At 38.9% G+C, this 16,110-nt stretch overlaps 1 protein-coding gene across 2 annotated transcripts in view; it reads right to left on the bottom strand.

Moving 5' to 3' along the window:
* The window catches only part of PIK3CG (phosphatidylinositol-4,5-bisphosphate 3-kinase catalytic subunit gamma), a 29,878-nt gene extending 14,806 nt beyond the window's left edge, over positions 1-15,072 (bottom strand). The window contains exons 1-7 of one of the 2 annotated variants that reach the window (XM_042815447.1): positions 14,968-15,072; positions 11,740-13,755; positions 7,207-7,272; positions 6,884-7,109; positions 3,579-3,682; positions 1,151-1,297; positions 107-197 (exon numbers count right to left, since the gene is read on the bottom strand). In XM_042815447.1, coding sequence (XP_042671381.1) covers positions 107-197; positions 1,151-1,297; positions 3,579-3,682; positions 6,884-7,109; positions 7,207-7,272; positions 11,740-13,743 — 2,638 coding nt within the window. In that variant the 5' untranslated portion in view covers positions 13,744-13,755; positions 14,968-15,072. Of the gene's footprint in view, positions 1-106; positions 198-1,150; positions 1,298-3,578; positions 3,683-6,883; positions 7,110-7,206; positions 7,273-11,739; positions 13,756-14,967 lie in introns of those variants that run through there. The other variant, XM_042815448.1, reaches the window with a different exon arrangement.
* Positions 15,073-16,110: the final 1,038 nt, after the last annotated feature.

Genomic DNA, 16,110 nt, shown 5'->3' with positions numbered 1-16,110 from the left:
AAACTGATGTTGATTTCTGGACTGCAGAGTATACTGAATACTTCTCCTGTACACAACTTCCGTAACTATAACCTTTTGAATTTCTAATTACACTGTGTTCTCATACCTATTTTGTTCCCTGTAGAAATACAGCCATATGGTAGCAAACAGAGGTCCAAGGATTCTGCTTCCCAAATGGATTCCATAATGCGAAGAATCTAGCAAAAACAAAAAGGAATGCACAAAGTTATTGCAAGTTCATGGAAACAGAGAATCACAGAATGAGTTGGGTCGGGAGGGACCTTAAAGATTATCGAGTTTCAATTCTCTGCCATGAGCAGAGACACCTTTCACTAGATCAGGCTGCCCAGAACCCCACCAAACCTGGCCTTCTCTGTACAGAAAGCACATCCACAGCTTCTCTGGCACCTGAGGGTGCCTTCATCATCTTAAGCATAAAGATTTCTTTTCAGGATCTAATCTACATTGCCCATACATTATTCATTACTTAGACAAATAACACTGCACAGACTTCTGACATAAGACTAAACTTACTTGTCTATTTTGTGGCTTAAGAGAAGAACACAGAAAGTGTGCAGCCATTCAAGACTATCAGTTACAGAATCAGGGTGGTTTTTTTTTTCCTAACCTGTCCTGTGACTGTGCAACCTCTATTGCTTACAAGGTATTAGTAAGTGTTTTCTATGATTTCTACATGATCTGAGATTGAACACATTAGCGAGTATATCCATTTTCCCCCATAAATATCCCTGCAAATGCTAACAACCCCATTTGTCAGAGCAATCGCTGCAATATTACTACAGCAATGCTATCTATCATTATTTTTCCATTTGTAATTTCACCTATCACATACGCCAATGAAAAAAATTCTTCATCAGAAAAACAAGCCATCTTGCGCTAAATAACAGACTTCTTCTCTAGAACACCAAAATATTAAGTTTGTGTGGAATATGGCAGGAAAGAAAGGTAACAGTAATTTAAAACACAGTAGTACAAAAAAGAAGATCCTGTTTTAGCTATCAGCTTGCCATACAGCTTACAAAATAAAAGCCTCCTATTTTAAGTAGACAGCACATCCTCCTCTGAAAAGTAAAACAATTTAAAAATATTTACATATTCAATTTATTCCTCCAATACAGCATTATCTTACCTGTAAAATAAGCATGTCCTGACGGAGGTCATCTCCATGTTTAAAGATGATGCCTATGGTTTCATTTGATAGAGCAGTTGGATCTGCACATTTAAACTCAAGCCAGAGGGGTTTCTTCTTGGAGGCCATTACTTTACATTTTTCTATCTGTGAAAGAGACGTCTATCGTTAGGCACTGTGCTCCAACATCAGCACACCAACCTTCTTAAACACCAGCTAGAGAGTAGTTCACCAACTTCCAATCAGTTAAACCACAAGAAACACACTGAAAATACATGTAAAGGATGGTTTTCCATTGCCAGAGAAATCCTCACTGAACCTGCAAAGCTTTGAACACTGCCCATGATGAAGGGAAACACAAAATCAGTTGCAGAGAGTCAAGGCTTAACTTGTAAATCTGTTTCAGACAGAAAGAACTTTTAAGCCAGGAGTAAGAGCTTCTGAAATCACTGGGAAACTTAGAACTGCCCCAGAGCATTCTGAGATGCTTTACAAAACAGGAAAGTCACCCAATGCAATTTGCCATATTGTCCACCCTTGTGACTTTTAGAGATCTCAGTTATTACAGACTCCTTGATTTTACTCAATTTCCTTAGAAAATTGTGCAGCCAAATTCACGTGAAAATGGCATTTGTGAAAGCAATTTAACACAGCAATTCATAAAATAACAGAACAAACACTCATTTAGTTTTACTAATTTTTCACTCTTGAGAAGTTCAGCAATGAAACTACTGAAATTGTATTATTTCTAATGTTTTCTCATCTGATTATGTCTCGTACAAATGTGGTACGAAATACTTCCTATTCTGGAATAATTACTACAGTAAAATCACATAAAATAATAAAAGCATTTACACACCAGTGTTTGAGAGCTGACAGAAGTGATGATTTCAGGAAGGAGTATTTCAGAATATTCACGTTTCATAGACTGAGGTTCTGAACTTTGAGTTTAAAAGAAAACAGCTTTTATCACTAGTTCTATTAAAAGGGGAAAAAACTGTTACAGCTTTGAACTTAACTTGAAACACCGGTTTTGCTACTAATATCTGGTTTAGACTATTCAAATTTCAGGCTGTGAGGATTTTAAGCTTATGGACAAGTAACGCTTGCTAGAACGAAGACAAAATTAAAGCTTGCCAATATCAAATGTTGCATCAAACATTTCTGTTCATAGAAAAAAAAAAACAAAACAGGTGCATCTATTTTGGACATAGCTTCTTTTCTTTGTAAACCAGTTACTTCATGTACCTAGGAAGACCTTGGAAGGGCTGCCCACTTCCAAAGTAAGGGAAAACTAGAAAAGCCTCAAAGATATTTTATTTTGAAGACCATTTTTTTTTGTCAAAAACTTAACAAAATAAATATTCAAAGTTAAACATGTACAAACCTACAAAAATTATAATTATTTAAATTAAGCTTCTGAAGTTATCAGAAATGCTGTATTTCTGAGTAAATACTGTTTCAATTGACTTCTGTACAGACAGTGCCTCTGTGGTCCTCAGCTGGGAGGTGTTCAGCTCTTTCAGTTTGAAGGCAGACAGGCCTATAGGCTGCTACCAAGGCATGGGCTTATTTAACAGAAACATGGATGGACTTGGAAAACAGCTATCAGTCACCTAGACGAGAATGCTGACTGCCATCTCCTACACTGGATGGTTCATCTGTTCTTAGCTAAGAGAAAAACCAAAGGATTCCTTTCTTGTAGGCTGCGCATCAGGTGCATCTAAAGAGCTTTCATTGTGTTTCCTTACCCAAATTTCACATAGCACAGTAGCTTCAAGAGCAAACGTACTGTCACAATACACCTGCTGATTTATTCATCGTGTTTTTAAGTGCAAAACATAGGAATTGGCACAGACCTCGACAATCACATGACAGCACTGGAGGAAACAGGTGTTTCTTAACATATTTCTAGTGAAATGTTAATGTACTTTTTAATAAAAGCAACACAGTCAGCAGAGATACTGAAAAAATCAGAAATAGGAAAACGTTTGTGTTAGTAAGACTGAGGTCTCAAATAAACCTTAAAGACACGTGAAGGCCAGACACATCCTTCAGGTAAGGCAAGGAAAGTAAGAAGAAAAACTGAACATCCCAAAATCTCCGAAGTCTGCTGAAACAGATTTATACAGGCATTTGATATAAACAGAATTCAGCCACCTGTTAAATCTTCAATTTAATTGACATTTAATTATTAGAATTTTTTAAGAGGAGTTGTTTTTGTGTTTTGTTTTGTTTTCCGCATGGTAGCATGTCATCTCACTTAGAAAAATGCCATTAGCATTAGGAAGAATACTTTTTTAAAGCCATGAAATGTCATCACATTCACAGTGAAATAAGGTCCTTAGATGTTTTTACCAAAGGAAACGTCCTTGCAGATAGGATAATTTTTTCAAAAAGGATTTGTAGGAACTCAAGATGTACTTACCACTAGGGCTCCTGCTCTTAGCCCAGGGTCATATGGGACTCTAAAACTTTCTGGAAGTTTGCTGCCCTGTAGTTTTTCAAGTTTTTGTCTAAGCTGTGCAATAACTGCAATTGCAAGCAAGAAAACACACTAAAATCAAAAGTTGGAAGTAAAAGCATTACAGCTAATAGAACTTCTTAACTGATGTTTAGCTAAAAACAAATCCTCTGATTAGCTACTTTCTAAAGTGCACTCCTTAAAGACATTCTATTTTGAGGAATGGAGGAAAACTCTTTAACTCCCATGGTTAATGGGCTGTTTCAGATCCCAAAAGTCTTCAAGCACCTCACAACTCATGGTCCCTCTATGCAGTTCAAAACCACACAGTGCTTGATATTCTTCAGAAGACTCCATCTCCATGGGTGAAGAGATTACACTAAAACCTCAAGTTTCATTTAAAAAAAAAACAAAATGACACAACACAAAATGTATATGTACATCTGTATATTTCCCTTATTACTGACAAAGAAATGCTCAAATATCTCCGTCAAAGGCTCAGCAGAAAGGGGAACCTGAAAGTACCTTGCATTTACCAATATTATTTTCACCTATCTCACTGCTCCTACATCCAGATTCATGACTTTTGAATTCATGCAGTGCTGCACAGTGTAGTCATAAGGAATTCAAACACAGATATGCTGAATTTCTTATTTAAGCTTTCTTGTTGCAGCCCTGAAAATCTCATATTACAGTAACAAGAAAATTTGGTGACTGATGTGATATCTAATCTGGTAAAAATGCAAAATTAAATAAGATCTGCCAGCGAGGTACAGGAGCTAATCAGTGAACAGTATAATTAGAATCACAGAATGGCCTGGGTTGAAAAGGACCACAATGATCATCCAGTTTCAACCCCCTGCTGTGTGCAGGGTCACCAACCAGCAGACCAGGCTGCCCAGAGCCACATCCAGCCTGGCCTTGAATGCCTCCAGGGATGGGGCATCCACAGCCTCCTTGGGCAGCCTGTTCCAGTGTGTCACCACCCTCTGTGTGAAAAACTTCCTCCTAATATCTCATCTAAACCACTCCTGTCTCAATTTAAGACCATTCTGCCTTAGATTAAAACCATTTCCCCCTTAGACAACTATCCTAAGAAAAAACTAGGCTGTGGTAGCATAGGTCATCATGTAAAAAGCTTTCTAAAATGTAACTACTGATCCCTTACACAAGTCTAGCTTGATTTCAGTAAGTCTTCTCACAATGTCAGACAATCTTTGAAAAATTTTGTATACTGACCAACTGAAATGTGTAAAAATTAGGTGTTAGCTGACACAGGTCAAAGCACTTCCTAAACCAATTTCCACATTGATCTAGCTTAAGAACTACAGTACTACATATTTTAAGAGAAATGTTTCTTCTTTAAGAGAAGAAACAGCTGCACATACACACCTAGGGATCACAAATCATCAAACAGCACAGTGATGAAAGCAGACAATCTAATACAAGCTGGTACTGCTGTATTCTTAAGAATTTATTTATTTTCACTGCTTGCTATGTTTTCAATATAAAGAAAGAGATTACAAATAAGGTGAATGTAAGTTTGATGACATAACTGTTACTGGAATACCACAGGCCTTAAAGTAGTTTATTAAAAAATAAAAAAACTACAAGCACGGAAGGAAGAAAAAATATATATAAAAATTAGATGTGACTGCATGAAAGAATGAAATGAAACAGTTTAAAGCATTCAGGCTTCAAATATAAAAAACAGGAGAATAGAAATCATATGGAAGAAAAAGAAGCAATAAACTAAAAAAGAAAGTGTAGGAAATAGATTTTTAAAAATTTAAGAGGCTTAGGATGTCTATAGAAAAAGTTGTATCCTCAGCGATCTGAGAATGAATTAAACTAGTATCATTAGTAGCCTAAATGGAAGCCTTATTCACTGGAAATTTCAATTACATAAAACTTCTTTAACTGTTCTGCTGTAGAATAAGTACAGAGACTCTTCAATTTCAAAATCCTGTGGGTGCTAAAGTGATTGCTTTCTCTTGAAACTTTATTCTTTTCCACAGATTCTTCAAAGATAACGTGTTAAGGAAACCACTGCTGTTACAGACATGTACATCTGCAAGTCTCTAAGTTCCTTTCAGAAACATGGGATCTGACCAGATCTGTTTAGATTATACAGCACTTTTAGATACATTTAAAATGCAGTTTAGAAAGAATTCTGTACAAGCATTCAGTGAGTCTCAAAATTCACACTAAGTGGCAGTGTAACTGATAGCACATTGTATATCAAAGAACAAATGCATATTCCCTTTACACTTTATGCAATCACAAATAAATCTGTTTTTCAACTGATACAAACAATTTTAATAAAAAGGCAATACTGAATGCTCTGTATTTATACCATGTTTTTAATATGGAAACCTCCAGCCCTGAAGAATAGCTCCTGAGAGCCAGTAAGCACAGCCATCAGCTCCTCAGTGGATTCCTTACTCTCCAAGACAAGGTCTGTAAAAACAGCTGCATTTCAAATAGCACCCCAGACACTTCCCAGTAACCAAAACAGGAATGTCTTTTGAACCAAGGACTTTGTGGCCTAGAACAAACTGGTCTGAACACGTAGGAAGAACTGGTGTGTCTCTCTCCCAAATTTTACAGCTTTTAGAATTTATTATTGCCATGTCTCTTGCACTTAGTCCCAGATCTGAGCAACTAACAGGAATCTTAATAAAAATGCTTTTAAGGAAGTCACTTGAGGGGAAAAAAAAAAAAAAAAAAGGCAGGAAAATACAGAGGTAAACAGGCATTACATAACCCTACGTGGGGCCAAAGCAGTGCTTACAGGAACTGAAAATAACAGCGTCACATCTGTGTCTCACAGGACTCCTATTCATTGCGCTGCAGAGCACCAAAGATGTGCTCTGTATATTCAGGGCTGATCCATCAGCTACTTGTGGTCTAGCAGAGACTGGTCTGAACTCACCCCACTGCCCTTGCCAAGGGTGTTCCAGGCCTTGCTTGAGTAAGGCTGTGTTTCTTGGCAAGTGCCATTTTTTGCTCTGTACTTCCAGTTAATATTTGTGTCCTGGGTTGCTTCTATTTTTCAGTGCTGGTATTCAGCTAAGAATTAAGTACAAAATTCTAACTTTCCAGTTGTGTGGCATAAGGCTCAAGAAGATAAGTCAAAGAATGGAAATATTACGTCTGTAATCTATCCGTGATTTTTAAATAACCCAGGCAATCTGATGCCTAGATTTCACAGCTAAACAGAAAAGAACAATACTATTACAAACAAATAAATGTCTGTTAATAAATACCTTGAGAAGTGACATCGTATTTTTCCGCAGAAACTGATTTTATCTCCATTGTGACTTTATGCAACAATTCAATGACTTGAACCTGTTTCATGAAATCATGCAGCATTGCTTTCCCACAGCCCCTAAGATAGGCTTCTAGGATCACAGCGAACCTCTGCTGGTAGTGCATGGATTGGGCAATCTCACTTCTTAAAAACCAAAACAAGAAGTGACCGATTCTTTTGTTCTAGTGGTAAAGAAAGACATTACAATTAGCACACATGACAATTCCTTGAGAAAATGCCAGTAACTTAGCATGAGCTGACTGTATTTGAAATACTTACTCTTAAACCCCGTTTCAGCAGAAATCTGGCTAATGCGCTGTCATGATAAGGTTCAAATTTCACAGCCTGGAAAATACAGAGAAGATGTGTTAGTAACATGTAAGGCCCTCTTACATTTTACAGATCACACGTACTGAACACTTTCTTTATGCAAGAAAGAGCATAACAAAACAGTTTTTTTGAGGAAACAAAGTTGAAAAAACAAAGCAATACTTCTCTGCAGGGTTCAGCAAGCAACTTTTATCTGCAACAGTTTCTTTTCAGATTAATGCAACAAGCAATTTCTGGCCAGCAGGGTAAGGGAGGTGATTGTTCCCCTCTGTTCTGCCCTCATGAGGCCCCGTCTGGAGTTCTGTGTCCAGGCCTGGGGCCCCCCGCACACGAAGGATGAGAAGCTGTTGGAGTGGGTCCAGAGGAGGACCATGAAGATGATCAGAGGGCTGCAGCACCTCTCCTACGAAAAAAGGCTGAGGGAGTTGGGCTTGTTCAGCCTGGCGAAGAAAAGGCTCCAGGGAGAGATCACTGAGGCCTTCCAGTACATGAAGGGGGCTTAAAAGCAGGAGAGGGTCAACTTTTTATGCAGTCAGATAGTGATAGAACAAGGGGGAACAACTTTAAACTAAAAGACAGAGATCAGGTTAGATGTTAGATGCCCTTTACTCAGAGGGCGGTGAGGCCCTGGCACAGCTGCCCATAGAGCTGTAGGTGCCCCATCCCTGCAGGCGCTCAGAGCCGGGTTGGATGAGGCCCTGGGCAGCCTGAGCCCATGGCAGAGGTTGGGGATGGTGGGCTTTAAGGTCCCTTCCAACCCAAATCATTCTGTAATTCTATGACAAGCAAGGCAGGGCTGAGCAAACTGGTGAGACTGAGTTCTGGACTGCCAGTGAAACAACACAGCAGTCTGTAGGAAAACCTAACAAAATGAGAAAACAGCCTGCAGCCTCACTGGCACAGAGAATGCTTGAAAAGATTATTGCCAAATGAAATAATGTATTTGTAACTATTCTTTAAACAAAACGTTCAGTAAGAGTGTACCATTTCTGCCAACAGACAGCACCTCAGGACGGGAAGCAGGGCTCCCTGCTGGGTGCCCCAGCTCCCACAGCAGGAGCTGCTCCCACTCCAGGAGCAGCTTATCAGTGCCCATCACCAGAGGCACTCTGACTCTCAGTCCCAGCGAACCACAAAAAAGAAGAAAAGCTCTGATACAAATACTATTCTGTAGGATAGAGCACAGCTACAAAGAAGACTTCAGCAGATCTGCTTTTTTCAGTGGCTCTGTGAGCACAGGTAGATATTTTCTCTGCCACTCCCCTGCACCAAGCCCACAGATACTGCCAAGACACTGTCAAAATGGGGTGGAAACAAAGTCAACAACTTTTTTACGTCTCAGGAATTTTGTTCTGTTATTCTCACCCTCACCACAATAACCAAGTGAGTTGGTCTGTAAAACAAAATCTAACCCATGTTCTGGGTTGGGCCCTGAGCTGTGATGGGCAGCCTGGTGACTCCTCCAAGTGCTTTCTCCATCTGCTTTTTTTCTGTTGACTGAAGGACTCAAACTTAGAGGAGGATCGTACTGATGCTAAAGAGGATGAAAGGCAGGCATGTAGACACAGAAAGTAGTAGCAAAAAAGCCCTGGAAGAAAGTCAGAAAATCCTTTGTGTGGATAGAGGGGTTGCTGAACGGTTTTGGGTTCTGGAAACAGTCAGGATGTGGCAGTGGGGAGATTAAGGGCAAACCAAAGGGATGAGCAGAGCCTGGTGCATGCGGCATGCTCAGCTTTCAGAAGCATCACAGTACACAAACATGCAGGGATAGCTATGCAGTGCAGCATAACAGCTCTTTCAAGATCGCTGTGTTCTGCAGCTTGCAAGGAAACAACCAAGCCATAAGCATAGCTACGCTGAATTCATTAAATATCTCCTAAACGTACTGCAGCACAAGTTCTACCTTTATTCATAAAATATCAACACTAAGTCTCCAATAGTTTAATTCTCCTAAACGACAGCATCTTACCTGGGAAAGATAATAAGAACTCACAATCTTAAACAGATTGTAAGAACTTTTACTTCACATGAGAGATAATGAGGTATGTTTTTTAATAAAAATTTACTTTCACTGCCAAAAGGAACCTAAAAGCAATAACTATTGCATATATTCAAACGGATTTGCTTGCAAGGACGGCTATTAAAGACCTTGTTCTGGTATACATTCTGCTGAACGTTCTCCATGCACATAACTGAAAAACAACTTCAGAATGAAACAGAGCCAAAGGCCTGGTCACCGCTTCAAAACAAAACTTCCTTACCTTAAAGCTGTAAATGTAAATTTCAACATAAGAAATACTAAAAAAAAAAGTTTTATGACTGTCCTTATTATGCTTGTGTCTTGGAAATAATTACTTTTTAAAAAATCAATCCTTTTTTTCCTGCAAAGAGACAATTACAAGTATTTGAATATGAATAATAAAAACCAGCCATGAGAAAAAGCCTGACAGTATTTCCCTTCCTGGACCTTTGCTGGGTCAGATCACCAACAGGAGGCACTGACACAATGCCACATAACGGTAGCATGATTTTCTTCACTGGCATTTGTTTTTCAATGGATTTTGCTGTGATTTAACTGTCCTTGCCACGTTTTACTACAGAGAGCCACAGACCTTTATTGGATGCTCAGTGGATTTATTCACAGCATATTTACTTCTGTTTGGGACAGACCAAGTGGGAAATAACACGATTCCCACTTGCACTGGGATGTAGGATGGGAGCACCCTATGCACAGGGAAAGAAGCTGTAAAGCTTTCACAAAGGCACACATGTGAGAAGTCATGACGGTTTTCAAGATAGACAACCATGATGTCCTCTTAGAGCAGAGCACTGACAAGCATCCATTCATTCTCAGAAAACGCGCAGCGTCAATACTTGGCTGCATGGTGCCAAAGGTTTGTGCCCTGCAATTAACCATGGAAGAGAATCCAAGGAAGCAGCTAGGAGGTATAAGCTGGGACTTATTTTTTTTTCCCTTTTGAGAATGACAGTATTTTAATACCTGGATAAATTTCTTACTAAAAATGACATGGTGAAATTAAACTACTATGAAATTATACTACACTCGTTTAATTTATCTTTAGAGTGATTTTTCTCTTTAAAACTCTCTCCTGAAAGTAAATAATATCAAAAAGAATTTTTAAAAGAGTTATTTTCCCCCTTCTGTTAGGCACTTTGACATGGACCAATCACCATCCCACACCCTAATTTAGGTACAGAGGAGAATGAAATCGCTGAGCTGCGTGCAGACTGCAGAGCCGCAGCCAAGCAGATCCAGCCCATCAATGTGGGAGGTCTGGGGAAGCAACCACGGTGGTTCCTTCAGCTAATGCTAAGCCCACCAACTCTGCCTGGGGAGCCTCATCTTCAGACAAGTGAAGACAAGGCTAACAAGGTTTCTTTAAAGCACTGCCAGTGTGCATCTAAATCTGAAAAATGAACTTTAATTTGCAGCAACCAGGACCCTCTGAACACATGGAAATCCAAAGCCCCATCCCACGGTTCGCAGGTTTCTTTTTTTTGGAGAGGGGGTGGATGGGTGGGGTTGTTTTTTGTTTCTTAATGCCAATTCTGCTCTCTGATTCTTTGAAAAAAAGCATTTCCTGCTGTGCAGGCTGACAGCCCTGCACACGACCCAGAGACCTGCCAGGCCCAGGAAGCCACAGCGCTGCCCCGCTTCACTGGAGGACACGCTGCCCTTGCAGGACTGCAGGTCCCACCTCTCAGAAGCCATAGAACTTTGCCACCAACAGCCAGCTCAGCTCCAGCCCCACTTTGTGAAAAACAGACCAAACGATCTGCTTGTACAACTGATGCCAACTTTCCAGACGTTTCATCCAGTAGACTGCACACAAAGCACTTCAAATAAATACAGTGGTGATTCATTTCCATTAAAAACACATTTTTTTTTACTCAACTTCCCAGAATGAATTAATTTTATCTATGAATAACAAACTTCTATTTGCTTTTTAATTTTTTTAGGGCCTTCTACATTAATTGGGTCCCCTTAGCAGTCCATGATTCACAGTGCTGTCACACATTATATAATAGCACTGACATTTCAGATCCTGAAATCCAACTCCAGATTTTTATTTGGGCCTCTGCTGTGTTAACATCTGCCTTTACTTTCTTTCTCTATGTTGGTAAAGGTAACCAAGAGCATCATCCAGACGTGACAAGAACAGGATTAGAGATAGCACAGTAAGGACTGGCTCCCACCACAGCCATGTTAAGCATTGACAATATAACGTATTGTTGTAGATACAAGATGCAAACTGTAAGGCACAAGGCAATCCTAATACCAAAATAATGATACAGACAGGTGAAAGTTGAAAATGAATTTTGGACTAGTTTGGTTACTACCACTGCTTTGATTAAAATCTGAAGGCTTCAAAACCAGGGTTTCTTGCTGGCATGGGAATGGTTATATGGTACTGTAAATACTCTCGGAAGCCAAAGATCAAACATACAAATACACCTTACCTGCACGAGTTGCAAAAGATAATGAAGAACATCATCATCTTCTAAACTTTCCAGTTTTTGAACTGCCATTGCTCGTACATTTTCATCAGAAAAGTTACAGTCCAGAAGCTGCATTGTGAGTCCAACATCTAAAGTGCTTTGATCCCACGCCTCCTTTTTAGCTAGCAACTGGTATGTTTTGGCCACTATTTCTTGTTGTCCCCATTTGACAGAGCTAAGCAGCTTAGGGTATGCCTTGGGGTGCTTTATACTTTCATACCTAAAGTGCCACAACAGTTCTTTGTCCTCAGGAGAAAGTGGATTAAGTGGGTCAGTTGCTATGATCTCTTCAAGTTGCTTGCGAAGCTGGTTGGGCATTTCAGCTCGTGTCCTGTCCCCCTGAGAATCAGATGTTATCCTGTGCTTGGGCAAGGCAATTGGGTGACAGTATTTGTCCAGCACAATAGAGATAGCCATGGAGTTTTCTTTATCCGGATTAGTTGCTGAGGTGAGTTTGTCTGCATTGATACTTCCTTGCTCTTCCCCTTTGCCTGGGATTTTCCACATGTGGAGAACATACTCCCCACTTCGTAGCAGGAAACGGTGATCTATCAATAAAAGATTCACGTAATACAGAAGTTGAGTTTTGCATTTTGAATCAGAGTTGGGGGATTCGTGTGACTGAAGGTTTGTCTTTGTGGACAATCCCTGTGCTTTACCACAATAGATCTGAAGATTCAAGAGTGCTCCTTTAGGCAAATCCTTGATTTTGATGTCAAACTCCAACCAAATATTCCACAGAACCTCCTCAGTAAAAGGCTTTGAGGAAGTCCTCCTTTGTGAAAGGAGCTGTTGCCCGTGTTGAATGTTAGCCTCTACAAATACAGTAAGATCAGTATTTCTTGGTAAAACTGGGATATCGATACCAATTATTTTCACCCTGAATTTCCTATTACAATCCCACAAAGAGATAGTGAAGACTCTCTCATGATCTTTTCCATCTATGGTCAATTGTTCGTGATATCCTGTAACTCCTGTACAGTCATCTACCAATGGCCACTCTTCCTTCTGCACCTCATCCTCACTTGGATCAGGAGGGTTGTCTAACACAAGATGGATTTCTTCCCCATTCTTAAGGCACTGTCTTATCCAGTGAAAATCCTTGATGGGTGTGTCTCCAGTAATGTACTCATCTCTGCCACAAATCCTAAGAACAAAATCCAGTTCGCTATGATCTTCAGGAATATCCATCAAAGACTTTTTCTTTGCCATTTTTGTGAAAAAGCTATGGAGAATCATATCTGGAGTGTCATCTATCGACACTTTAATTTTTTGGCTCGTCGTTCCTCTATGTATGATTATAAAAATGTTATTATTAGTTATCTTTTTGAACAAATATTCTGGGAGTGGCTTAGATGTAGTCCATGGGTGCATTGCATACAACTTAGGATCTCTACAGGCTACTTCTATCATTCGTGGAGTGACTAATCTGCGTCGGGTAAATTCTAGTTCGTCATCATGCACGTTGCTTACATCAGTAACATCATAACCAATTAAATCATTAAGCTGACGCTGAAATTCCTGAACTTCTTCTGATGGTTTTTGTTTCTGGACTACATATATTTTGCCTATTTTCTTCTGTAACACTTTCCAGTACAGTATGCAGTCTAATGTCTGTAATAGTTGATGTTTATCATAAATTTCATACCATTGCCCCTTCTTCTGATACTGAAGTACGAACTGATCCGGGGTGAACGCATGGTAGAAGTCTGTGGTTTGACTCATCTCTATCGCACGCATCCAAATTTGTGCTTTCATCTGCTCAACAGTACAGTTTCCAGCTATTTCGAGTAACATCATTTCCGGTACTTTAGTATGCTTATTGCTTGTAGGTAAAATGAACTCAATGGATATCAGTTCCATTGAAGACAAATTACTCGATGTACAATGAGGTTTCATTCTTCTTCTCCTTCGTTTGTTTTCTTCTCTCATAACAACAGGCTGTTCATAGTCACCCAACTCCATGCCAGAAGAAATCTATCAAAATATAAAAACATTTGATTGCATTCTCATCTACATTTGCTTTACAGTTATTTTTTACTTATTTGTGATTAAAATCAAAAACCAGTCACAATCCTGCTACACGTTTTTTAGATTTCCTCTTCCCCTTAATTGTTAGTCTTAAATTCTTGCTTTATATAAACCACTCCAGATGTAATCTTTTCAATTCAAAACCAAATATAAGGAAAAAAACCAAACCCAATGATTAAATAATTAAAATAGAGCTTTTAAACAGCCTTCCCAGATTTCACTGAGGATAAGCAGTCTGACAGTGTATTTCTGCCCCAGTGACTTGCTCTTTAATCAAACGATTAAAGAGCCGATTCCTCTTTTTTGATGTTGTTGGTACTAACAGAAGTGGATTTTCATAGAGATCAAAAGATACCGTAAAGCATATGAACAGAATACTATCCTACCGAGTTCTAGGAATGACAGAATATGAAAAAACAAATGATTAATTTTCAGACTGGACTCATTTTCCTCTAACTCTCTTTTTCATGATGAGGAATAAGGACTTACACCAAAAACATTCCTTAAAAATCAAAAGCCAGCTTCTCAAGACAGACGTTTAACATGCATCTGAATTCAAGCCCAGTATCTTTAGATGTGATTTTTACAAACAAGCCACTCACCAGACTTATAACAGACAGCAATTTTAAAAGCAAGCATTTCCGACATAAACTATTACTATGTTACAGAAGAAAAAACTCCTAAGCTGAGGGCATAAAAAAGCCTCCTAAGCTGCGGGCTGGAACTAGATGATGTTTAAGGTCCCTTCCAACCCAAACCATTCTATGATTCTATGGCATCTTACTACCCCGTACCTTATGGCATTTTGTTCACAATTTAACACTGTTCAGTGAAAATGAGCTTAAGTGGAAATTATTGACCAAGAGTTGGAAGACACTGGACGCACTTGCACAAGCCGCCCGCTGAGTTTTCTTTCACTGACTTACAGCGACATAGAAACATCTTCCTCAGATAAAGCTTTTTACAAAAAAAATATTTCTCTAACTACTAGAAAAACTGCAACACAATGAATGATGCTTCAGCGGATAACAGAACAAGAAGATAAAAACATCTTAAGCTAAAATGATCTGACGTGCTAACTACAACCCTTTTTTCAAGTCCCGGAAAGCAAACCGTGGTCATCACTTCTGTAACGGACAAAACACAAGGAATTATTACCTGCTTATCAAATAAAGGCTGAATTGCTGAAGACGACTCATTTGTTTAATTTCTGAAGTTCCTATTTTTCAAAGGAAGATCATTCATACAAAAAATACTTTGTTAAACTCTTCTGCTTTTCTTGCTCGCCCTCCTATCCAGATGCAAAGGAAGTGCTGCACTTAGCAGGAAGGAAGTTTTAACCGAGTTGATTATACGTATGATTGCTCATTTTAAAAAAAGGCAGAGCGCTTTTCCTGTCATAACAGTAAAAATACATTTACAATGGAGCAATGTAATTTTAACACACATGCATAGGAGACACGCTTACAGCCTGTCTTTAGCACAGGCTAAAACAGCTAAAAATAATTTGGGCAATAAAACTAATGAATCTAAATAAAACATTTTTAATATCAGCATGAGGATGGAGTATATTTCAAAGAGTTTAGCTACTTCTTAAGAGTTGAATAAAAATACTGGACAAAAGAAAACTAATCTGCAATGCTTTCTTATTTTTATTTACATGGTGGTAGCACTTTGAGGACCCCCAGCTTACATTAATTACAGTTTTTTTTAAGCCAGTCTCTCCATAAACATCACACGGAGATGGTATATTCCAAGGATTTTGCAAGGTAACCTCAACAACAGAATCATTGGGCAATCTTCCTCCTCATCCTTTTAACTCATGCAGTTACGGTTACAAACACATGGTGAAACCCACCAGAAATGACAATTTAAGATTTGGGAAGAATTTTAGCTACGGAGTTCATCCTTAAATTTTGAGGGCTTGATTTTGCAGCATCCTTCCAAAGTCTGTATTTTAAAGTGTAATTTCTAAAAGATATAATATAGTCAGGAATTTAATGTATTTTTCTTTATTTAAAGGTAAGCTATTAGCAGGGAGGTCTCTCAAGCCCAAAGGATGTATATGTTTCTTGCAAGTACCTCTCATCCTAAAAGTCTTTGTGATGACCCTGCTAAGTAAACCTGGACTCATTACATTTTCACAGTTTTTTTGCCTGCTGAAAACATCCTATTTTGCCACTGTGCAATATGTACTCAAGGATAAATTTTCCAAACAAGTATACACATATATTCCACCTCCTGATAAGTTATCCAGCACTAGTCCACTGATCAGCACTGTCAAGACATCCAAGTGAAGCA

Source organism: Centrocercus urophasianus, unplaced genomic scaffold (genome assembly GCF_019232065.1).
Source record: "Centrocercus urophasianus isolate 14NV4802_14NV808 unplaced genomic scaffold, USGS_Curo_1.0 seq_15, whole genome shotgun sequence".
Classification (NCBI taxonomy): Eukaryota; Metazoa; Chordata; class Aves; order Galliformes; family Phasianidae; genus Centrocercus; species Centrocercus urophasianus.
The sequence above is the reverse complement of the archived record's forward strand: the minus strand, read 5'-3'. Positions and strand labels throughout refer to the sequence as shown.